At 39.3% G+C, this 26,850-nt stretch overlaps 1 protein-coding gene across 1 annotated transcript in view; it reads left to right on the top strand.

Moving 5' to 3' along the window:
• LOC127985714 (gamma-aminobutyric acid receptor subunit alpha-3-like) overlaps positions 1–16,912 on the top strand; it is a 181,317-nt gene extending 164,405 nt beyond the window's left edge. Inside the window, exon 10 of the mRNA XM_052587784.1 lies at positions 15,991–16,912. Coding sequence (XP_052443744.1) covers positions 15,991–16,329 — 339 coding nt within the window. The 3' untranslated portion in view covers positions 16,330–16,912. The remainder of the gene's footprint in view (positions 1–15,990) is intronic.
• The last annotated feature ends 9,938 nt before the right edge of the window (positions 16,913–26,850 follow it).

The raw sequence follows: 26,850 nt of genomic DNA, 5'->3' as shown, positions 1-26,850 counted from the left end.
AGAGGCCACACCCACAACTTCCACAGCTCCGGGCGAGGGTGGATTATTTTGCCCTGCCCTGAGAGAGTAGATCTGTCCTGATCGGAATCTCACATGGAGAGCCGTCGAGGAGAGAGATCAGATCTGCGAACCATACTCGGCCCGGCCAGAACGGGGCTACTAATAACAGATGGACCCCGTCCCGGCGTACTCTCGCCAGAACTCCCGGGAGCAAAGCGATGGGGGGAAAGGCGTACAGACGAAGCCTCAGCCAAGTCTGTGTCATGGCATCTAGTCCCAGTGGAGCTGGGTGAACTAGAGAGAACCAGAGGGGACATTGCGATGTCCCTCAAGTCACGAAGAGGTCCACCTGAGCTTTGCCAAATATCTGCCATATCTGCTTCACCACCTCGGGTTGAAGCATCCCCCCCCCCGGGCCTCGGCCCCTATCTCGACAGCATGTCTGCTCCAACATTCAATCTCCCAGGAATATATACTGCTCTTAAAGAGAGGAGTTTGCCCTGGGACCACAGGAGGATCTGGTATACCAGCTTGTACAAGGGGCGTGAACGCAGACCCCCCTGGTGATTGATATAAGAGACTACCGCTGTGTTGTCAGTGCGCACTAACACATGACAGCCTCTCAGGTCTGAGAGGAAATATTTCAATGCTCGATACACTGCTAGCATTTCTAGACAATTGATGTGCCGTGTCAGATGGTAACCGCTCCACAGACCACGGGCAGGGTGGCCACTCATTCCCGCACCCCAACCGGTGAGGGACGCATCTGTCGCTAGCTTTACATGGCGACCAAGAGCTCCCAACACCAGGCCCTGATTCAAGAACCATGGTTTCTTCCATATGTCTAAGGCATGAAGGCATCGCCGCGTGACCTTGATGGTTCGCAATGGGGAAAACCCCTTGGTCTTTAGCTACCACTGTAGGAGCCTTGTGTGCAGGAGGCCAAAAGGTATCACATTGGACGCAGCTGCCATGAGCCCTAACAGTCTCTGAAACTGCTTGACAGTGAGTGACTGGCCTTCTCTGACTCTCTTGACTGAGGAAGGGATTGACTCGATCTGAGCAGGAGACATACGTGCCTGCATCGTGGTCGAATCCCATACTACGCCTAGATAGGTGGTTCTCTGAACTGGAGAAAGTACACTCTGGGCAAGAACGACACCTCGCTGTTGAACCGCCATCTGCTCTGATTGAGCTAAAATCAACCAATCGTCGATATAATTCAGAATGTGGATGCCCTGCATACGGAGGGGTACCAGAGCCGCATCTACACATTTCGTGAATGTGCGGGGTGAGAGTGCAAGGCCGAAGGGAAGTACTCGATATTGATAAGTGAAGCCACGCCCCCGTCTGACCTGCTGCCACATAGCCCTTGCCCATTAATGTAGATGTTGTTTTTAACGGTTTTGTGGGCAAGGCCGGAGCTTTCAGAAACGATGCCGAACCGGGTGACAGATAGCTTTAAAGCGTCTGTTCAACCCGGGGCATCGCTCTGTACCTTCGCTCATCGAGCCCCGCGACATTGCCATAATATTGAGAGTTGGGGCCGAAGAGACAGGTTGAATAAGGGTGTTTCCACGACCTCGCTATTTCTTCGTGGAGGTCGGGAAAAAAGGGAAGGCTCCGGGCTGGAGGTGGCTGTCTCGGCCGCAGAAACCGCTCATCTAGTTTGCTTTTCTGCGGTTCATGTTTTTTCTCTGCAGGCCACTCGATTTTTAATTTATCAACTGCACGAGTTACCACCTCCAACAGCTCCTCATACTGGGGCGATAGGGGTGGCGAATCCCTACTGATCGTCTCCACATCCACCTCATTGGATCTGGCAGATGAGGAAGGAGATAAGGACTGGCCCGTTTCCATACCCTCCGCCAGATCCACCTGCGAACCCCACGAGTGCAGCAGCTGTTCTGCCTTGGCAGAAGCGGGGCCAGTACCGTGGGGAACGCTGGCGAAGGCTCCGTCCTCGAAGAGAGCCCTCCGGGATCGAAGCGTCCGCATCGGCAATCGATCACAATGCTCCGACCCCAGGCAAACCACGCATAAATCATGTGTATCCCCAGCCGTGATGTAGCGTTGGCAGGGAGGAACACACTATTTATAGCGCGATTTGGATTCGCCCTTCACATGTCCAGTCTTAGCTTTGCACTTTGGCATTGTGTCTTTATTGGGACGGACAACAGTAAATAAGACTTACAAGACAGACTTTTGAACATGTACACACAGAGCGCTTGCTGAAAGAGGCAAAGCTGAAGGCAGCTGCGCGGCACGTGCTTTTATAGCTTCCTGGTCGCTACGTCACTCCGCCTGTGACGTCACGCTCTTCCATTGGACTGATTGCACACGATATTCAGAGTTGTTCTTGCCAAAGGCGTTCCCCAAAAGCGCTCGACGCAGCTCGAGTTCCCGAAGAGGAACTACATGATATGTGTTAGAACTAAACTCTGCAGGGCTACAGCCCTCCAGTAACTGAGTTTGACACCCCTGGGATAGGCCTATTAATCTCAGACTAGTTGTTTTTAATTAAAGGAATCAGTTATTTAGAATAATACAACATTTGGGCTGTTACCAGGCAAATCAGTATCAACAAACTCATCTTTACAATGCAGACAAAATGCAGAAGCTTAATCGGAAGTGGCATTTTTATGTATTTACACACTGTTTAGTGCAGGCTGAGGGGGGGCCCCCAACGATCTCAACGGACTGGCTGAGGCCAGCCTAAAAAGATGCTCAGTACAGTTGATGGGCCACTGCTGCGCATCATCATGAAAGCTAATCATTTACACATGTTTTTAAGCCAATTACCACTTGTCGATTTAAACATTAAAACATGCAAAAACAAGACGCGGAAAAGCTGAACTGAGTAGCTGGTTACTCGCACGCTGTGTTCGGTGCGCACTGGGCACCAGAGAGAGAGCCCCGTATCATGGACAGCCACACTGAACCGAGCTCACTTCCTCAAAGTTCTCCTCGAAGTCCCTCCTGCACCCGAGCGAACAAATACTAATCGCAGTTTGAACAAACAAGAAGATGTAAAAGAGCCTAATTCAGCACCCGCTGTGTTCTGGTGTTCAGGGCTCACGCATGGAAATGTGTCTCAAAATGCTTGAACACCGAATTTGCTTCTTTTTGCTCTTGTGCTGACAAATACATACAAAATATGTCAAAATACTCGCCTGTTATATTAGCCGTCAGTTATTTCTTAAGTGAAAGTAAACAGTTGAGGAAAAAAATGGGATGTGTACTATTTTGGATGCGTTCATCATCTCTTAAAGTTACCGCGCCTAATTTAGTTATAGCTGCTGTAATGTTAATCAAAGAAGATGAAAAAAATCACTAACTGCTCTTGACTGAATTACTTTTTAGTTTTAACAAGAATTTGTGCATAGTCAAACCAAAAACTATTCAGATACCAGATATAATTTTTAATGTTTATATTTTACTAGTAGGTACAGGACACTAATTCGTTTATGTAAGTGATTATAGCAAAATTAAGCGAACTGTGACTTATTATACCCAAAGAATCTTCATACAGTGAACTACTAGTGAAATTGATAAAAATTGTATCTATCTATCTATCTATCTATATATCTATCTATCTATCTATCTATCTATCTATCTATCTATCTATCTATCTATATTAAATTGGGACCAATAATTATTCAGCACCTTATAAAGCACCACATATTGCTTATGTGTTTCTTTTTCTTCTGAATTGCTAATGCAACCTTTTCACACCACAGTCTGAACAAAAAAATGTATTGCTTGGTAATTTGTCAACAAAGTATTGATAGTAGTGTAAATATTGTAATGATAACAATTGTCTGTAGTTATGGTTGATTGTAATCAATTACATACATTTCTAAGTTAAAACATTATCAAGACGAATTTGTTCTAACACAGTTTAACTAAGTTATTTTCATTTTTCAAGCGATAGCAAATAAACTGTAATGTAATGTGAGAAATGTTGAAGGTGTCTGAATAAATTTTGGTTTGATTTTATATCTAATTTTTACATTGAAGACTATCCAGTGCTTTTTTTACATGTAATTATTTGATTTCTGTACCTGGACACCTACAAACTTGAAAAAAAACTTAAACATTGTGTAAATAGTACAAATAAATAAAAATGAAAGAACATACAAATTAAACCATTTCAAACAGGGCCCACTGGTGCAACCTTCACCGGGGCCCCGCAAACCCCAGCTACGGCCCTGTATCTATGCTAATATATTAACTTACAGTTTCCCTCAGTCACTTTGAAACATTTATCAGAACACAAGTGAGCAAACTTTGATGTATTCTCTGTAGAATAGTTTTACCACAAAAAAAAAGAAAAAAAGTGTATTGCATAAGTCATAAATACACTTGTACCAGTGTATGTACCAGTTGTCTGTCAAGCTAATTTTCAGTTTTTGTTAATTTCTTGAATTGATAAGTTGCTCTCAGAAGAGTCTTTATTGTGATTTGTTAACAGATAAATTGTGAAAGTGAATCCAGTTCAATGTCTTGCAATCGATATCCCACATATAGTTTTGTGCACAGTAGAAATTGATATATGGCATACAGAAAAAGTGCAGACATGCATTTTCTGTAACTGTTATCAGAACTGTAGACATAGTTTACATCAGGGAATACAGACAGAGTATACTGTTGACAAACATCTTGTTTGTGAACAAATGACACAATGATTTGTCATTCTGATGGCAATGAAACATTCACTGATAAATTACTTACTTTTGAGAGATGATCTAAGGATTTTGAGCAAGTTACAGGCTTTTGCAGGTCATTTTTTATTATATCCCTCCACTGTGTTATTTTCTTAATTTCAGTTATGACCTGAACTTCATATGTGATTAGGTTGTATGTTTTTTTTTTTCAACATGTACTTTGTTTGCTATTAAATAGAGTAGATTTACTTTTTATAAAATTTTGGGTGTTTTTAAAGCTTCAAGGCATGTTTACAATTCAGAGAATCATCATCATCATCTCTCTCTCTCTCTGTCTCTCTCTCTCTCTCTCTCTTTATTTCAATTTAAGTGTGGTTTATTGTCATGACAAAAACGTGTCTAGGTTACGCATGTAACAATGGTTCCTCGAGGGAACGAGACACTGCGTCGAAAATGATATGGGGAACGCGCTTAGCGTGAGCGATTCTGAATATCATGTGTAATCTGTCCAACGTCACGGGGCAGGGTGTCGTAAGCGACCAGGAAGCTATAAAAGCACGTGCCGTGCAGCTAGCATCAGCTTCAAGTACCAGCAAGCGCCGGCAGGGGTGCCAGGGGTATGGCATCTTGTTCGCTCGAGGAACCATTGTTACATGCATAACCTAGAGACATTCCTCTTCAGGAACTCGAGCTGCGTCAAAACACAATGGGGAATGAGGTGCCCAAACTGCCAGACTACCAAATCCCTGCCTAGTGTGTATCCGAAGATCACAGCTTAGGACGAGAGAACAGAAACGCCTGGTGTAACTGGCATATCTAGGCAATAGAAACTCTTACAAATGTGGAGGGCGTGGACCACCCCGCAGCATTGCAGATGTCCAGCATGGACACACCTACTAGGAAGACCTTGGAGGCCGTCATACCCCGTGCAGAGTGAGCCTTGGCTCCCAACAGCGGGGGAAGACCAAAGGACTCATAGGTGGCATTGATAGCCTGGACCAGCGGTTCCCAAACTTTTTTTCCTGCGCACCCCCTTCTATGTCCCAACCGGGTTGGCGCACCCCCAATCCCCACTTTAAAAAAAACAAAACACAACAAAGCTTTAAAAAAATCAAAAAAAAAATATTTTATCACCATATAAAGAGTCATGAACAAAGAAGATCAAAAAAGTTTCAATACTGTATAATGTAACAAAGCTACGCACAAGCTTCCACTTTTAAGAGGACGAGTGACAGACACAGGCTCAGTAACAGAAAGCACGGTTATTTTCAGCCACGTAAAAGAAACAATATGCTAGGCCTATTAAATGACCATGGAGCTAGCAGCAGCATCATCTCAACCCGCGGCCCGTCACGAATTCAAATGCGTCCCACCATGCTGAACAAAATTTTTTTTTTTCAGTTTTACAATTAATATTATTTTTACATTCATTTAAACGTTAACTTAAGAAATATCATCGTCATGGGAGAGTGTGTGCGGAGGCTCTGAGAGGACGAACGCGTACCTCCCATTTTTTATGACCGCGCGGACAGGTGCGTGTGGTCAGTAGGCTTCAAAAGCACAATTGCACATGTGGAGGCAGTGTGAAGAAGCCCATTGCTACTCGAACCTGTGCAATCCGCTTGCACTTGGACTTGGACCATAGTTGCGGCCCAGTGGAAAAAAAGGTTGAGAACCACTATAACATAACGGTTATGGAAATTAGAACGACAGTACATTGAATTAAATTGCAATGAAGTTACAAACGATCCACATCATTAAAGATAATAAGCTCCGAAATATATGAAATTAATAAAAACGAGGATCAATCTGAAACTTTTCAAGTGCGACAATAAAATTAGCCTACACATGATCCACAACATAATTAATTTGCAAAGAGCATAGGCTCAAACATAAAATAAAATGAAAGAGGATGCATCTGGAAATTTTCGAATGCAGCGCAAAAGTCTCTCAGCCTGCAGCGAGAGAGAGATTTCCTCAAGATTTTTTATTTGCTAATTTTCTTTCTCTATTCTCTTCGTCTCTGTTGCCTCCAAATCCTCAAGAGGTCCGACTTGACAGTTTCTCTGATTTCAGCCAGTTAAGCATATTTATAATATATATTATGGAATGAATGAAACGAGTTGGCACGCATATTAGCCTGCAGTACATAAAAGAAGAACAGTGCGTGGAAGACAGCATCTGTCTTCTAAGTTTCCATCGAAAACTAGTAAATTATAGTTTTTATTTAAAATAAAAGCGATTACAAAGAAAATGTTTACTGTTCATGTTTTTTTATTGTATGGAAAAATCCCATTAAAAAGAACCGCCATTACATTTTTCCTCTCCCGCACCCCCTGGTGGCAGCTAGGAATATACACCGCTCTGAGTGAGAGGAGTTTGCCCTGGGACCACAGAAGGATCTGGTGCACCAGCTTGTACAAGGGGCGCGAACACAGACCTCCCTGGTGGTTGATATAAGGGACCACCGATGTGTTGTCAGTGCGCACCAACACATGTTGAACCCTCAGGTTTGGGAGGAAGTATTTTAGTGCTAGATAAACAGCTAGCATCTCTAGACAATTGATAAGCCATGTCAGATGGCGACCGCTCCACAGACCACGGCCAGGGTGGCCACTCATGACCGCACCCCATCCAGTGAGGGATGCATCCGTTACTAGCGTTACATGGCGACAAGGAGCTCCCAGCACCAGGCCCTGATTCACATGTCTAAGGCATGGAGGCATCATCGCATGACCTTGATAGCTCGAAGTGGATTCCTGCTTCGGGGAAAATCCCTTGGTCTTAAGCCACCACTGTAGGGGTCTCATGTACAGGCCAAGGCCAAGAGGTATCACGTTGGACGCAGCTGCCATCAGACCCAACATCTCTGAAATAGTTTGACAGTGAGTGACTGGCCTTCTTTGACTCTTTTGACTGACATGAGGATCGACTCGATAATGTCGGAGAAACCCTGTTGAATCTCGGCGGTGGAGAGCCGAACTGAATACAGTAGCCTTTCTCTACTGTGCACAGGACCCATTGAGATACATTTGGCAGTAGTTCCCCAGTGCTAAATAATCTACTAAGGCAATCAGTCTCTCGAGACTGATCTCTGGTGTTACTGAAACAGCCAGATTGGTGTTTCTTTGATCTGGCCATTTTTGAGACCTCCGAAGGGGTGGCGAGTCTCTCAGATCCGCTACGCACACGGGAGGAAAATACTGAGAGCGGCGCTCGCTGGAAGCTGCTGCGCTCTGGAACTCTGGAAGGGTTGGCAGACTGAACTCCCGAGGGCACTGAAGCGAGTTGGGAACCATGTAATCCGATGTACCCTGCTCTACCCAAGCATTGGCTGCCCTCTGAAGCCCTCAACCCCTGGCGTCAGGACTTCTTGGCCGAGGACTTCTTAGCTTTAAACACTGCCCTAAGATCTCGTTTGGGCATAGAAGTCCCGGACCGAGAGCTCTCGTTCCTGATGTGGAGGAGCACAAGAGGTGACGCTCAGTTTTTGAGCCTTCTCTATATGAGGAGCTGGCTGGCGGCTGGGGCATCTCCTGCCCAGATGCCCCAATAGAGCAAAGAGGGAGGAATTTTTTCGAACATTTTGTGCCTCTTGAAACCTGTCGACGACTGAGTTGACAGCATCGCCGAACAGGCCAGAAGGCTGGACCGGGGCCTCCATAAGGCAGACCCTGTCCTTCTCCTTCATTTCGGACAGGGTTAACCATAAATGTCTCTCTGCGGCCACCAAAGCAGCCATAGACCGCCCAATGGCTCGGGCGGACTCCTTGGTGGTGCGGAGGGAGAGATCAGCGGTCTGTCTTAACTCTGATATATCTTCGTACTTGAACTCCTCTCCCTCATCAAGCTCTTCTAGCAGGTCGGCTTGGTATGCCGGTAAAACTGCCATGGTGTGCAGACACGCACCAGCCTGACATGTTGCCGAATACCCTTCAGTGATGCGCGGGTCAATGTATTAATAACCCGCACCCGACCGACGTTTTCAACTAACCAGCCCGCAACTCAGACCGCAAAAAAATGAAAAAATAAATATTGTACCCGACCTGCTTCCTGACCCGCATTTTTAAAAAGGAATAAATGCTCATCGTAGTGTCATTGGGCCATAGGAACGTAGGCAAAACTAGGAAAAAATATACAAATAAAAAAACAACAACAACAAAACTTAATATATTATAATTTTTTCAAGAACTATGAAAAATCGTCAGTAAGCTAATAATGTACTAAAATAGTCTAATCTGGCTATGTCTATTTTTATGTTTCTACAAGGTCAGCAGACATTGAGGCTCGAGTTTGTTCTGATCAGATCTCGTGAGCGAGAGCGCATTTCTAAATATTCCGATCCGCTCGCTCATTCCTTGGGGTCTCGATCAACCCAGAATGGCCTGCTGGTTTGAAAATATGCAAGGAGTAATTTAATTGTTTAGTAATAAACTGGTGTTTTCTGTGTCGCTGCAAAGATGAAGTTGACGATGCAGACTCGCCATGAAGGCCAGAGAGAAATGCACATTTCATAAGGATTACTTCATCAGAGAGTAGCTCATTTATTTTGGTTTCAATATTTTCGTTTAAAAGAAGACATTACAAGCTTTCTGTAATATATAGCCTATATTTCTCAAATCTGTGAGGCACACGCTGAGTTTCGGCACCCTCCAGTTCACATGCAATGCAAGTGATCGTGCCGGCGCCTTATTACATTGTTTGCTAGGCTATTTATTTGCTTCTTATTTATTAAATACTACTAACTGATTGATAAAACATTGATCAAAATTAAGATACAATTTATATCAAACGAAAATCTTTTAAAAAGAGTTTTCTATAAAACAAAACTTAATGAAGTCGTCAAAATCATGTTTTACCAAAAATAGCGACGTTGCTCCCCATGCAGTCGCCTTTGCCGCCTCCATCTCTACATGCAGACTGAGCTTGTGTGTCATTTTCATGCCAGTTATTCAGTCAATAAAGTGTAGGCCTATGTATTTAAAAAACGTGTCTAGTACTATAAAAATGACAAAGGTTTAATTGGCATTTTTATTTCAAACGACCCGACCCGTGCATATGATGATATGTTAGGGTGTGCCAAAACTGGAGTCAAAAATTATTCTGAGGGCATCACCTGTTTTGGGGCACCAGAGTTTTGTTGTTTTATGACCTAGAAACAGTTTCCCCTTGTAGGAACTTCCATTTGGAATACATGAGGATGGCAAGGTCAACCTCTATCACTGGCCATTTATCAGCAGGGGTTGTAGCTGTAGTGTTTTTCTGAGGTTTAATCTCTGGGTTTCTGGGGGCTGCCAGTGTTTTTGCTTCTCTTTGGTTTGGTGAATTTGGTTAGGTTTTGCTTCTCTGATGGTTTGGTGAATGCCAGAGATGTGCTGCTGGAGCTTGGGAGGGTAGGGAGACGCCTCATGTTCTTTGGGTCTTTTTTTAGTCCTCGTAAATGATACGGGAACAGTGTGCAGGAAGCTATGTGCCATGGAGTCAGGTGTTCTGTGTCCTTTTGTGTTTTGAGCTTGAGTTGTTGTCTGCTCTCCTCAGACTGGATGTCTGGGGGGTAGGAAAATGTATAAGCTCCAGTCCCCTTTGCTGTTGTTGCCATGGTGATGTCATTTACAGGTCTTTGGTACTGATAATGATGGCTTACTTACAAACCCGATTCCAAAAAGGTAGGGACACTGTACAAATTGTGAATAAAAACAGAATGCAATGATTTGGAAGTTTCATATTTCAATATTTGAGATATGAGCTGACATATCACGTTTAAACTTAGAAAACTTATAATTTAAAGGGAAAATAAGTTGATTTTAAATTTCAAGGCATCAACACATCTCAAAAAAGTTGGGACAAGGCCATGTTTACCACTGTGTAGCATCACCTCTTCTTTTAACAACAGTCTGAAAATGTTTGGGGACTGAGGAGACAAGTTGCTCAAGTTTAGGAATAGGAATGTTATCCCATTCTTGACTAATACTGGCTTCTAGTTGCTCAACTGTCTTAGGTCTTCTTTGTCGCATCGTCCTCTTTATGGTGCGCCAAATGTTTTCTTTTGGACATGGAGTCTTTTAAATTGCAGTGGTGTTATTGTAATATCATCTGTATTGTAATTGAGGGATAATTAATTTTTTGAATGTTACTAATTTGTAGTTGTTTCTATATATGATTCAGTGTTTTGTTTGGTAAAATAAAGTTGTTTCTAAAAATCAAACCTCTCTCTCTCTCTGTACTTTGTACTGTTGTAGTGTTGATCACACTGATTCTCTTCTAAGTATTTTCTCTGTGAAATCCAGGAGCTTATCTTGCCAAAACTCAATGCAAATGAGACCTAAGCTTAAATTAAGAGTTGTATCAGTGTGGGTCATGATGAGCTTGTTGTTGGCATCCTTTACTAATGTTGGCTTAAGCCTAGACTGTGATTTAGAGACTCAGGTGCTGGTGTAGTAGCAGGGATCGATGGTCTGTGATTGGGAAGCAGCATGCAGTAGTCCCTATAGTGAAATCCCTAGCACAGATATTAGCATCAGAAAACAGGGCCAACGGTCTGGCGTCTCCCAGTGCAAAACTCTGAGCTGAGCGTTTTCTGTTTGTGTTTGTGTCAGTAGTTCCTTTGCTCTTCTTGTACCACAATGCATTGTAGTTTCTACATTAATTGCTTTGTTTGTCTTTACCTAGTCAATCCTGGTAAAACTGTGACAGTATGTGCAACAAAGTTTAATATTTATGCTTTGGGGCGGTCAATACACAAGCACATTTAGTAACTAGGGCTGGCAATGGAGGTACACAAAGGGATTGAGTCCAGGGAGGGAATTTCGAAAGGGAGGGAGAGGCATTAAGATTATTGTTTCTATTCTTTATAATATATATAATATATATGTAAGAGAAAGTCTTGTCCATACAAGCCATGTCCACCAATATTTATACACATTTTGATACATATAGAATTGTTTAACACTTTAGAATAAACAGTGGCTTAAGGCTGATTTATACTTCTGCATCGGACCTACGACATAGTCTATATACCGTAGGCTACTCGTCAGTTTTCTTTTATAATTCTGCATCATTGTCCGTGGAGTACACATGCAAACCGCTAGTCTGCAGTGCCCACGGGCATGTTGCTGGTGTAACTTGCAGTACCACGACAAAAGCCGAAGAAGAAGCGGCTCATCTTAGAAGCATTATAGCCGCAACGGCTGCAAATAAATATCAAATCATTAAATCATTATTTAAAACTACAAAAGAGTCAACAAGGTAACAGGAAAAGATGGCATTCTTTCCATCTCCATAAGGACTTGACTCACGGCAGATCAACATTGTTTGTTGCGGACAACTGCTGATGTATAATGCTATGTAGTATAATAAATGATAAGACATTGGTCTTTGCTTTATTTTATTTTATATAAGAAGGTGTAACATTAAAATATACTGAAGTGCACATAAACACACACAAAACTCAAGTACATACAGAAGGAGGGGTTCTGGCAGACCAATCTGCTTGCTGTAGAATTTACATGCTGTTAGAATTTTGGAGAGGTGCATGTCAAGTTACACCTAAGCCTGAAAGTACTACGCACAAACTACGACGTAGGTTCAACACAGAAGTATGAATCAGTCTTTAGTAAACACCCAGAATACATTAACAACCACTTAAAGCTGCGGTAGGGAACTTTTGACGCTCTAGCGGTTAATAAACAGAACTGCTTGCGTCTTGCGGAAGAACATCGTAGCCGGAACTACTTCTCTCTGTTTGTCTATGAAGAATCACAAAGGTACTGGGTTACTCCGCCGTGGTACCCCGAAGCAATCTAAAATAGTCTGAATATAAACACTTATTATAGGTGCACCCTAGTGATTCAGTGATTCACAAGCTAAAAACACGGTTTGGAAAATGGATTCATGGTGTACTCGCTTATTATATACATTTTTCTACATTTTGAACACAAACAAAGTTATGGACCGCAGCTCTGATTGGTTGATTTCTTACCGGGAGCGGTCTGTAACTGCAAATAGCAATAGGACACTGGGAGGAGCCAGAGGAGCTTGATTTTTTTCACAGATTATCTGTCTCATATTCTACTGTCAGGACATAATGACAGGTTTAATAAATATGTAAAAAAAATTTTTTTACAAAAGTTCCCTACTGCACCTTTAAGAAATCTGCCAAATAGCACTGTGACGGTGGGTCTTGTGCTGGTAAGCACCACTTGAATGTAGTTTATTCTTATGACTGTCAAACAAGCAGATTTTGGTAGCCCACTTCATCAAAATCACTCATGTCCTATAAAGCTGACATTAATGATCTATGATTTCACATTAAATCATAGATGATCATAGAGGATTACACTCCTGTTATCCACTGTACATTATCAGTTTATTTTCTCAACAGTTGATCAGAGGTCTAACTAAAAGTGAAAATGTTTGCACAGTTACTAAGTAATGAGTAAGGATTATAGCGTCTGATAGCATTATATCAAATTATTATATGTGCTGCAAAATCCTCAGTGTGAAACGTAATGACACATTTACAGATTCTTATTTTCTTCTACTTATTAAGGAAGTGAAAATCTTTGAAACCAGCCAAGAGTCAGCTTATTGTGTGATTCTTATCAAACCAGTTTAGACTGAAGTAGTTTACCCAAAGGTTATTCTATGATACTTTTATTTTAAGAGCTTGACAGTACCCATTGTAATTCAACCTTAGTGACTGGGAAAGAGATATATTCTGCTATATTTATCCTTTTGTGTGCCACTGAGGAGGAAAGACATTCATACATATTTAAAATGGCAGGAGTGTTAGTTTAAAACATTATTGTGGGTGAATTATTCCTTTAGAAGAATTTTGAAATATAAAATAACAGCAACATCGTATACAATCTGTATACAGTAAATGCATGTGATTAAGCATTGTAGATTATTGTGGTTAGACACCATTAGACAGTTTGTGTTTTTCTTATATTTTAAGCCTGCTAACAGAGGCTCTGTTTGTTTACTTGCATACAATGTTTCCTGCTGTGCCATTCCTCCTATGATTGTGACTAAAGGATGAAGTCTGGTTAGATATTCCTATGGAGACCTGGAAGCTGCTACTAGACCACCTCTGGTTGAGTGTGTCTGTCTGTGTGTGGTCCAAACTTATAAATCATACAGAATGTGTATGTTTTTTTTTTTAAATAGCTGAAAGGTTTGTGTAGGTTTAGAGTAAGGGGATAGAAAATACAGTTTGTACATTATATAAACCATTATGCCTACGGGAAGTCCACATAAAACATGGAAATCCAACATGGATGCATGTGTGTGTGTGTGTGTGTGTGTGTAACTGGTATTCCCTACATTATAGCATCCAAATTTCCCCATAAGCACAAGGATAGTAGTAATACCAGTCAATTGTGACCTAGTGGGGACATATTTCTGGTCCCCGTGAGGAAAACAGCTTAAAAAATCATACAGAACTGTATAGCTGCAAGCTTCCAGGGCTTATTTTCCTTATTGTCATTGCAACTTCTTCAGCTGTGACTTATTCACAATACAGCCTTGAGTACCTTTTATAGGTTTTATAAAATGGATATAGCAAAATACAAAAATTAAAACCAAGAAAAAATGTATGTATTGGTCCCTTTTTTCATTGCATTAATTAAATGCAGTCCTTCTGCTAATAAAGAGTTCATGACAGTGACCGTAAAAGGCAAGATAACATTCCAGTGAAACATTCCTCATCTTATGGAGCTCAAATAAAAACAAAGAATTGGAGCTGTTCATCTCATTTGTTTTTTAACAGTGTATATGATAATTTCTCACATATATCTGCTTATCACTCAGCATGACAAAATGCCTGATGTCCCACATAAGAAGACTGTTTTCTTTGATGAGGGATCAGAATAAAGTACTGAAACAACCTGATGCTATCAGTGCAGAAATTACTTGATTAAACTGTGGCATGAATGCTTTATGAACACAATACATAATATCACACACAAAAGTGTTTAGTGAATTTGCCCTTCACACCACAAAATGTTCTCTATAGCAATGGTCACTTTCTGTCATGGTGCAATGTAAACCACTGACTGTTTTGCATGTAACAAGGCTCAGTGATTGCTTTAAGAATCTCTTTGTTCTAATTAATGTATTAATATATACACCATTGATGCAGATTGCTTGAAGCTATTTTCCTTTGTTTTAGTTTTTTACAAAATCCCTGATATTTTGTTTCGGGACTGAGGAAGTCCCTGAGATGCATCCCACAAGAGCCTTGGACAATTAATCATAGCACTTGTCTTAAGCAAACAAAAGCCTATTTATCAGCCTTCAGTCATAACAGTGTACCCAGATATTTGGATGTATATGAACAAGCATGTCCCAATGTGTGCTAAAATGCACTGAAATTTTGCTGCATCTAACAACTAAATATGGGAAATGCAATGCATTAAATACATTTAGCACAGATTTTGTGGACATGTTTGTACCAGTGCACCTGATTCTATAATTATTTGATTAAAATGAGTGCTAAATCTATGCAGATGGTATTATGCATGCTATATTCTGGCTTATTATAGTAATATTTTAGTTTATACATTATTGCAGATGTATTCAATTGCCAAAATGTCATTACACTAAATTTGTCAACAGCACAAAGAATAAGAATTTGGATTTACCTTTAAAATGAGTTCTGTCATGACAAGTCTCAGAGGGATTGACATGTTAATGTATATGCCAATGTTAATGTATTTGGTCTTGGCGGAATAGTTCTGCTACGCTGCTGCTGCGGAAGAGCAATTACCGAGACTTGCTACTGCCAATACATTCAAAACATGATGCAATGTAAATTTTACAGCTGCAAATATAACATACATGAAAATCCCAATAGCATACATGAATCACCTCGTAGCAGATCTATACATGTGGAGCTGGGGAAGGTGGAGGGTTTCTGAAGCAAGCTGCACTGCTACAGCAAGCTCTAGACATATATATGGGAATGCTGAGCAGTGAGCTCATTGGCTAACAATACAGGAGCGAACCAATCAGCTGTGCCATGTGATAATGATGTTATTACCTCAGATTGAGTTAGAACTATCAGACTTCATCATCTAGAGTTTCATGCCAGAACTCTGTATTATATATGCTGTCATGAATATACAGTTTCTCTTACTGCACTGAATGTATTTCCCACTTCTATAAAGAGACAAAAAAATAATACAAGTATATAACAAATTGTGCAGTAAGGGAAAACAGGGATTTACTAGAGAGTCCATTAGGAAGATGAATGCTTCACTTTTGCTCAAGATAAGGTGTTTTTATTGCTCTACTTTTTTTTCCCCTTTTGACTCTTTCACAGAGGCGAGAGTCGTCTTCTTTCTCCAAGAAGACCAACAATACTTTCAACATTGTGGGAACCACCTACAGCATGAGTGTAACCAAAGATCCCGGACTGACAACCGTCTCCAAGAGTGCCACATCCACGTCCACCCCATCCCAGCAGGTCAGAGAGATACGGCTGCCCAAAATGGATGGTGAATATGTGCCAGAGGGAAGGAAGTCCTACAATCGTGTCAGCAAAGTGGACAAGATCTCTCGTATCATCTTTCCAGTGCTCTTCTTCATCTTCAACCTGGGTTACTGGGCCACTTACGTCAACAGAAAGCCAACCATCAACCGGTCCAGCCCACAGAAATGAAACTGGAATCCAGAAACAAATAAATAAACTGCCAGTCCAGTCTTAATTAGCAACATGATGCTACTGCTACTGTGTTCATTTTCTTTTTTTAAGCAACCATGTAGATACACAGCTAGTTAGAAATTTGTTTGTTTGTTAGTATGTTTGTTTGTTTTGTTACGTGTCATTTTATGTGTTGCATGAGTAAAGTATGACAGTATTGCTGGTCTTGTACAGATGGCCATTATGAACCCACTAAACCCCGTACCCCACTCCGAACTATCAGAGTCTATCATCAGAAGAAAAACATCAGTCACCATTGGCAAGAACCTGCAGCCTTTCAGCAGTCAGTAGTGATGTCCTTAGGTGCATCATTACTGACTGTCTGTTCTTTGACTCTTGGCAAACCCAGAGTATTATGTCAGTAGTGTCATCTAGATATGTTTACACCCCCATGGGTCTATCAGTGCATTTTATCGTCTAGTGACTCTTATTGTTTAAACAGCCTGAGTAGGCTCCAAGAAAAAGAAACTGTGTGCCTTTTTAATCACTCGCCATAGAGATGAATAGTTTGGCACATGCTGACATTGTCTTTAAGTTTACGCCTGCCTAAAGAAAACGTCAGAGTTGATTGAACTCTCACAGGGTGGTATTAAACTCAGAGCTGTCCTGCATGCGAGTTGATTTAGTGCTGACGGCTGACTGTAAGGCACTGAGCCAGACAACGCTTCTTTGTTTGAGGCCAGTATGAGCAGTGTGGATCAGACCCTCATCTGAGGATATGAAACGCTAAGAAACATTTCAGTTGTGAAGAATATAAAGGCTGCATCTGAGATTTGGGCCAATGCCACACAGGATAAACATGCATTTCCATTACATCACACTGAAGTGTTGGTGATTTTGGTAGATCATTACACTGGTGATTTGTGTGTGTGTGTGTGTGTGTGTTGGACAATACAGTAGTCATGTTTGTGAATGCACTATTTCTATTAATATTGATATTTTGGCAATTGCAAGCCAATTTCATAATTTCCTGTGTGTAAAATTTCATGCAAAATTCAGTTAGTGTTTTTAAACATATATTTAAGATAATATGAGAACATGCACTCAACATGGATGTGTGCATATTTATGTGTTGTTATCCCCATTGTTCCCTTATGAATTTGATTATTTATTAATTTTTTCTTATAGTTTGTTACATTTTATTATGCATCTCGTTTTGGAACAACAATCTTTTTTGCATTCACTTAGAAAGTGCCAGGTTTACATGTGAATTTAAATAGAGACATTTTTGTAGATAAACTTAAAAGTTGCGTAAAGTATGTACTTATGTGACAGCAAGCTATATTAAGCAAAAAAACATTACCTTTGCCATTTCATCAGGTCATTTCAAGAACAGTGTACACTAACAGTTGTTGTTGTTGTTGTTGTTGTTGTTTGTTTTGTTTTTATCAAACGCTATGACCGAATTCTCAATACTTGGGTCACTTTTTCTAAACTCTTCACACAGTTCTGCTAACCGGCTTTCTGTCTGTAACATTAGCAAATTTCACATCCAAAATGCAGTAAAAATACCAAAAAACATCATGCATGTCTCAAATGGTTTCATTTTTACATAAATCCTTCAAAGGTTGACATCCAACCAACATACTTTGTCACTCATAAAAATACAATGTCCATGTTTACAGTTTTTCAGTATTGTATTTTGTGCCAAAGCAATGAAAAAATTACCCACGTTTTAGCCGGCAGACTGCTATTGTGTTTACTGTGTGAAAAGTGATTTAAGTATGGAGAAATTGGTCCTACCGATTATATATATATATATAGGTGCTGGTCATATAATTTGAATATCATCAAAAAGTTGATTTATTTCACTAATTCCATTCAAAAAGTGAAACTTGTACAAAGAAAGGATTTTTAGAAATCTTGGCCACCTGAAAAGTATAAAGATGAAAAGTATGAGCATGTGCAGCACTCAATACTTAGTTGGGGCTCCTCTTGCCTGAATTACTGCAGCAATGCGGCGTGGCATGGAGTCGATCAGTCTGCGGCACTGCTCAGGTGTTATGAGAGCCCAGGTTACTCTGATAGTGGCCTTCAGCTCTTCTGCATTCTTCGGTCTGGCATATCACATCTTCCTCTTCACAATACCCCATAGATTTTCTTTTGAATTAAGAACAGGGGTATCATGGTTCTTAAACCAGGTGCTGGTAGCTTTGGCACTGTGTGCAGGTGCCAAGTCCTGTTGGAAAATGAAATCTGCATCTCCATAAAGTTGGTCAGCAGCAGGAAGCATGAAGTGCTCTAAAACTTTCTGGTATATGGCTGTGTTGATCTTGGACCTCAGAAAACGCAGTGGACCAGCAGATGACATGGCACCCTAAACCATCAATGGCTGCGGAAACTTTACACTGAACCTCAATCAATGTGGATTGTGTGTCTCTCCTCTCTTCCTCCGGACTCTGGGACCCTGATTTCCAAAGGAAATGCAAAATTTACTTTCATCAGAGCACATAACTTTGAACCAAACAGCAGTCAAGTCCTTTTTGTCTTTAAAAGCTTCTGACGCTGTCTGTTGTTCAAGGGTGGCTTGACTCAAGGAATGTAACAGCTGAAACCCATGTCTTGCATACGTCTGTGTGTAGTGGTTCTTAAAGCACTGACTCCAGCTGCAGTCCACTCTTTGTGAATCTCCCCCACATTTTTGAAAGTTTTGTTTCACAATCCTCTCCAGGGTGTGGTTATCCCTATTTTGCTTGTACACTTGTTTCTACCACATCTTTCCTTCCCGTCACCTCTCTATTAATGTGCTTGGACACAGAGCTCTGTAGACAGCTAGCCTCTTTTGCAATGACCTTTTGGGTCTTGCTCTCCCTGTGCAAGGTGTCAATGGTCATCTTTTGGACAACTGTCAAGTCAGCAGTCTTCCCCATGATTGTGTAGCCTACAGAACTAGACTGAGAGACCATTTAAAGGCTTTGCAGGTGTTTTGAGTTGATTAGCTGATTAGAGCGTGGCACCGGGTGTCTTCAATATTGAACCTTTTCACAATATTCAAATTTTCTGAGATACTGAATTTGGGATTTTCCTTAGCTGTCAGGTATAATCAACAAAATTAAAAGAAATTAACATTTGAAACATATCAGTTTGTGTGTAATGAATGAATATAATATACAAAGTTCACTGAATTAGTGAAATAAATCACTTTTTTGATGATATTCTAATTATATGACCAGCATTTTGTTGATCAGTAGCTTCAGACACAAGCCATTACATTTTTATAGTTTTAATCAGTGCATATATAAGCAAATGAATAGAACTCATGTTCATTTTAATATTCTAAATAATAATAAGATTGTTTTTCTCTTACATTAGGATGTGTTAAAAATAAATGAATGCATGACAATCTATTCATTAGTTACATCACCACATATGCTGTTGTGTTATCAGGAGACTTTATGTTTTTGTATCTCATAATGGCCCTTCAAATAGCCATATACAGTATCTGGAGTGCATATCCATATGCTCCATACATCTCATCTGAGCTATAGTAGGGCTAGATCAACTGATGTTGGTATTGATTGTTGACAAATAAAACAAATCATTAATAAAATCACATGTAAGAAGTATATTTATATAGAAATTTAAATCTATTTATGCTAACTACATATCTGATAGCATACATGATCTATGTTTTTTATAGTACACAGTATAACCCTTATAGCATCAGTACAGATGTGCAAAAACAACATTGTGTATAACTAACCCAGATGGCACACATACATCTCTAAGACGTCTTAAAGAGTTCTTCATTTGGAAACATCTAACATCTGCTAAACATCTTCTAAAAAGCAGTTTTACAATTATTTAAAATAATAAACATCATAAATCAACTGTATATAAGTTGCATACAGTTGCTTTGAGGACATGTGTAAATGTCTAGAAATGTATCACAGATGAGCAAACTGAAAAAAAATAGATCTTCCAGGTGAAAATGTGCACATTAAATAAACGTCTCCATGATGTATTCTACTTGTGCTATCAGGGTAGTGGCATGATAGTTTATTCAAATGTGAGAACAAGTAAAAGTTGTATGTGTTTTTTTTTTTGTTTGTTTTTTTTGTTTTTGTTTTGTTTTTTGATGTTGTCAGCTCACTTGACATAGGATACTTGGGAAATGTAGTCGTGTTGATTCCCATAAGCATTACTTCTGTAAACTTTGTCGGCAAATGTACAGCACTACAAATGCTAATTGGTAAAGTTATCACTGATGAATTCTGACAGAAAAACTTTTCAAATGTTGCTGATTAACAGCTTAAACTTGCTTTAAAGCTTGATTACACATTTGTGATCCTGGACCACAAAACCAGTCTTTAGTCGCTGGGGTATATTTTTATCAATAGCCAAAAAAAAAAATTTGTATGGGTCAAAATGATAGATTTTTCCTTTTCTGCCAAAAATAGGATATTAGTAAATATCATGTTCCATGAAGATATTTTGTAAATTTCCTACCGTAAATATATGAATACTTGTTTTTTGATTAGTGATATGCATTGCATTTTCTTTTTTTTCTTTTTTTGCACCCTCAAATTGCAGATATCCAAATAGTTGTATCTCGACCAAATATTGTTCAATCTTTATGAACCATACATCAATGGAAAGCTTATTTATTCAGCTTAAATCTCAGTTTTGTGGTGCAGGGTCACATTTGAAATCCCCCTTGAGTATTTTTCAAGTCTAAAATTTCTGGATCATGTTGAATGGTTAGCATCTTGGCTACTAACACTAGCCTTATGCTAGCTTTGCTAGATGTACCACCTTGTGTGCAGTTTTCTAAATGTTTAATGTACAATCTGATATACAATCTGCCAGGTCCTCTGTATATACTGTATAAAAAAGAAAAGAAAAAAATGATTCCGGCAAATTCCTGCATGTCCAAAAGCATCTGACACAACCGTGTGGTTTAGTGGAACTGGTAGATGTAATTTTATTGCGTTTTCTGGTTTATTTTCACAATTATCTGGGTTTGATACGCGACTTGTTCTTTACAAAATGCCTTATTCTTGTTATGGTATGAGAAACTGAAGTAGGAAAGCTCAAGGGAATCATAGGTGCACATTTCAGGCTTCTATAGGATGAACATTATCTTCTTCTATTTTCTTTGTTTTTGAACAACATCAATCTTGTTCCTCTTGGTGGTTCGTCACGTCATACTTATTGTACTCATGCTACACATGCTAGATATTTTATGTCGTATTACACTGTGATTCAATACCAAAAGGTTGATAGAACAAGGACATAGGCTGCAAACAGTAGACTGTGTCATAGGGAATGACTGATATCCCACTAAATCTTGTTAGGGCGGCACTTTTTGACTGGTCATTTTAGTCATCTTAAGCACAGAAAACAGTTTTTTCTGACTTACTGATTCAATGTCCTCTGTATCAGTGCATTTTTGACAATCTTCTACTGTCTCACAGTTACTAAGATGTGCATCATGGATATGTGTTTGCAATAAAAGTCATACTGTAACTGTCAGTGCAGAAAAGAAAGTCAAAATTTGTCTGAAGTAAAGTGCTGCGCAAGGGGGAACCTGCCTCAATGTATACGACTATGAGACTGCCATGATTATAGCCAAATTATAAGTTGTGCCAAATGAAAAGTACAGGGATAATGATTTGCCCACGGATAATGCATAATGTTGTATGTATTTATATAAATACCTATAAGCATACATATATACATATTAACTTTGATGTTAAGCTTCTTGCACAAAAATATCAAGGGAGCTTTGTGATGGGTCAGTTCAAGAAACAATGTTTTTTGCATTTTTTTTTTTTTTTTTTTTTTTTGTAATTGTTGTAAAGATAGGTTGTTGTTCTGTCACTTAATAAATCATCTTAATAAAACTGTTCAAAACTCTACACAAATATGTGAACATAACATCACTTCTAGTTGTGCAAGTGTGATGCATGACATTGCAGTGCAATCCATAATTCAATGCTAGTATCTGTCGTATTCTCAACGTCGCCACAAGAGGCGCTAGATAGTGGGCGTTAATGTAAATTACTTTTCTTTTCTTTTTTTTTTTCTTTTTTAATGGCTAGCTGAATAATATCCTGTTTAGTTTAAGGCACATTTAAGGATAGCACCACCTTTGAGTATTAGGTTTGTTATCTTAAAATCTAACACAAGAATGCATTTACAATAGGACACCTGTAACACACTAGTATACACTGAGTATTTGAATCTGCATTTGCAAACTTATGTAAAATATGACTCTAAGATTTTTTGTGCACTTTGCTGCCCTTATGACCCTCTTGCTTACATGTTCAGTCAGCCTATCCAGTACATTCTGCAGCTTATTCTGTTGGTTGGTTCTGGATTTGAGACCAAACAATAAGGATTACATGTTATATACTGAGAAGAAAGATTTATGTTTTACTTTTTCAAGCTCCTGGTGGACTTGACTTACTCTGTAACATGCATGTTGCAATAGATTTCAAGTGGAACTGTTGTCAAACACAACTGAAACCCAAGATTCGTCAGTGAACCTATAATTGTGAGGTTATGTACTTGGATTAAGATTTATGTGAGGTGTATAAAATGTATGGACTTTAATATTTGCAGTGTCTTAATGTATGGCCAACTAGTGTGAAATTATTGGAGCTAATTTGGTTAAACTGAAAAGTTTTGTTTGGTTATTTGACCCACGACCCTCCCTGCCACTGTGTATCTCTAAGAAAGAGTGTCAGAAATGTTTTTTCTGTTAAATCTTGACTTCAAGGTGTTTCGCTCTTATTTTTGTTGTGAAAGTTTGTTTGTGGAGCTAATAACAGTATTCTTGTGTTGTTTTCTATCTTTATGTGTCCTGGTTTGCTATTCTTTGAGTTGAATAAATATATTTAGTCCTTTCATTTCCTTGTCATTGCTGCTGTCTTGTCACATTAGCTATGATTAGGTGTGTGTGTGTGTGTGTGTGTGTGTGTGCGTGCGTGCGTGTGTGTGTGTGTGTGTGTGTGTTCCTATGACCTTGGCCCTCTCCTTTGCATGGTTTCCATCTGGACACTCCACAAATATCACACATACATTAACATTTTCTTTGTGACACTCACTGTATGAACAAACAGAATACTGAATGGACCTCCCAAACCTAATTCAGGCGTCACATATTTACAGTCTCGTACAGCTGCTCTGTCTTTAAAGGTGAGGTATATTTTTTGCCCTCAAAAAGCTATCTATCTGTCTACACACACACACACACACATATAGCTTTATATATTATTCAGACAACTAACACTGCCCTTATCCCCTACTGATCACATAACAATGTCATCTCTTCATTTTAAAGTGGAAAAGCATCAACTATAGAGCTTTAACAGATGTTCTTACAGATGTAGATAACATCTGTAATGCAATTTATATAAAAAAGAAACAGATGCTGAAGTTAAACATTGACGTCCTTAAAGAATGCACCATGATTATTGTGATTTCATCAGACAGTTTGTCAGATGTTTCTATCTTGCCATACATCAAGTACAGCAGACAGCACAGGCGGCAGCACAAGTTTAATAAAAGTCAGCAACTCCTGTTTAATAATCTGTCAAAAGTCTTATGCAGAACCATAAAAATGTGATCATATTTAAAGGGACATTGTAGCCATTAGTTCACAGATTATCTGAGGCTTCACTGAGAGTGAAAATGTTTGCACACAGTCATTGTGCCATGAACAATGGTTATAGCATTTTAAATAACTGCAACCCATCAAATTCTCATTTTCAAGCAGCAAAATTCTCAGTGTATGATCTTATGACGCATTTAGAGATCCTTATTTTATCACATTTACGGGGGAAATGAAACAGAAGCAGAACTATTTTCCCATGGACCTTTTGTCATGGTAAAGCAGGCAGGGATACGAATAACATCAGAGACAATAATCATCCAAATGGAAATACAGTATTTGCCTTGTACCACCTGTGTGGAGGTGATGTGAATGAGGAGAACGGATAGATGCCTGTGACGAGCCAGAAAGAGTATCAAGGAGTATGGAGGCTGAGGGTCTAGTGAGGAAGTCTACTAGGGAGAAACGGTCAAGAAATATTTACATTTATGACACCCAGTTCAGCCGGCACAACGACAGTACCCAACACTTAATGCAGTGACAGCTTTGTCCCATCACACACAGGTAAGGAAGATAAGAAAGGTACGAAAGACAGGAATTTATATAGAAACCATTAAAATGTAACTATTTGCACTACTACAATGCATTGTGATTGTAAACCTAATTGTTATTTATAAACCAGTTTGAAGTCTTGTTGTTTTCCTTTACATACGATGTTCACACTAACGTGACAAAAAGTAATTTAAGTATGCTCCAGTGATCATTATGTTTATTTTATAGCATTATACTATAGATTTTCAGTAAAAAAAAATATCGCAAACTCTGACCCATGCATACAGATGTTTTTCCTGGAGTGAGAAAATTAACGAAACAATTAAACAATGATTTTAAGCTCTGTTTTCATGTCGACATATACACTTACACTAAATATTCCACTCTCATATGGAGATAAGGACTGAAATTACATGGTCATTACGCAGAATTTAAACCAAAATTATTTGAATTTAGACCTATTTGTAGTGGATGCTTTTCCTCTTTTATTGTCAGCAAGGAATGCTATAGGTGCACAACAATTCAGCTTTAAACTGAAGTGCAGCTCTTATGTTATTAGAAGATATTTTTTAGCAAGAACAATTATCAAGAACGCGCACTTAGTTCGATATTATGGCAGACACTGCTGGATTCAGTGGTCGAACAGTCCTTTATCCAGTATTTCTTGGGGGTTCCTCTGTGGAGGAACTTGTGCTTATGTTTTTCTGTTTTTGCCACAATGCGGACTACTTTTTGGACAGAAAAGCTGCAACTGGATCTATCTTGTTTGAAAGCTCTTCATGACAAATACTGTACAAGCACATATACAATTAATATGCATAAACACACTAAATCTTATGTGGGTGAACATGAATATTGCTGCTAATAAAAAGGATGTACTGAGTATTTAAATGTTAAAAATTAAGAATTGTGACCAAAGAGATTTATTTTGATGTCGGTGACACCAATGTGAAGTACTAATAAGAGAACCACAGACAAATGATTGTGGTGCTTTAGAAGCAATATTTGTATTTGAAGTTGACTGATTGTGCATTAAATAAATATTACATCAGCCAAAGAGCTGTGAAGCACCAGACATGACTCTCCTCTTCTTTTAACTTTATCCTGTTTTACAGGTAACACCAATCTGTCGGCTGGGTCTCTTGAACTGGGGAATGTGACAAATGCAGAAGCATTACATTTAATTAAATAATAATATTTTCGATGCTTTATGAAGCTGTGTTTCAAAAGCGACCATCACTACTTTTAGCAGTCTTGTGTCCTAGCTAGACTCAGCTGTTGAAGTTGAACCCACAACTTTCTGCTTTTTCATTGTTATTATTATTATTAATATAACTAGAGCTAAAAGCTCTGCCCTTTTTCCTCCAAAATCCTTATCTATCTCAGTATACACATATCAGCACTCCCGGTCCTGGAGTCTTTGAGGTACCCAAAGTTAAACTCTTTGCTCTAAATTTCCTCTCTTTTTTCTCACTGAAAGTACCTGGCTTAATGCCATTCACCCTGCCCCATTCAAACCCTCTTCCCTGCCACTGGAAGTGTACTAGCTCACTTTTGGCCTTGCCTTCATGAAATATGTATTATTGTGATGTTCTATTCTTTTTGAGTACCACAAGCTGGCAGCTTGTGGAAAATGAAGGGCGCAGCGTGTATATATGGATATTGTATCCATGATTTACAGTACTTCAGACTTGCCAGCTTTTCAACCCCCACAACACCAAGATCAAAGAGACGCCGACTAACATGAAAGAGATGGCCATTCAAGTGATGGTGATAGTGGGGAATCAACATTACACACACAAACAGAAGTTGAACATCTTCATCTGATTTAACCGTTGATACTGGTGAATTCAGGGAGACGTGAAGTGAGATAAGCTAATGTGAATTTTTCTAATGTGATTGATGCTTGTTTTTAGTAGTTGAACAAAATACTGTAAGAATTAGGGCTGTTAACGTGTTAATTTACAATGAATACAAATACAAAAGTAACACATTTAACCATGTCCTGGGTCTGTAGATGCAATAATTTCTTTGTCTGAAAAACCTGGAAAAATCCAGATAGTAGTTGATTCCAGAAATAGTACTTTTACTCAAGTATATTTTTTAGCTACAAGTTAGCTTGAAAAAAAAAAAAAACTCCACTATGGTTAGACATTGGCAAGTCAACTTTTTTTTATATTGCACTTTACACCACATTGTTCCAAAGCAGCTATAACAGAGCATTTTGCAAGACTAATATCTTAATTTCACATTACCTTTTTTTATGTTTTGAATTTGAGAAACAGCAACAACGAACAAGGCTATTTAAATTGTATTAATGACAAGCAGCATGTAAATGGGACTGAATAGGTTTTTCCATATCGCTGTAA

Source organism: Carassius gibelio, chromosome B21 (assembly GCF_023724105.1).
Source record: "Carassius gibelio isolate Cgi1373 ecotype wild population from Czech Republic chromosome B21, carGib1.2-hapl.c, whole genome shotgun sequence".
NCBI lineage: Eukaryota > Metazoa > Chordata > Actinopteri > Cypriniformes > Cyprinidae > Carassius > Carassius gibelio.
The sequence above is the reverse complement of the archived record's forward strand: the minus strand, read 5'-3'. Positions and strand labels throughout refer to the sequence as shown.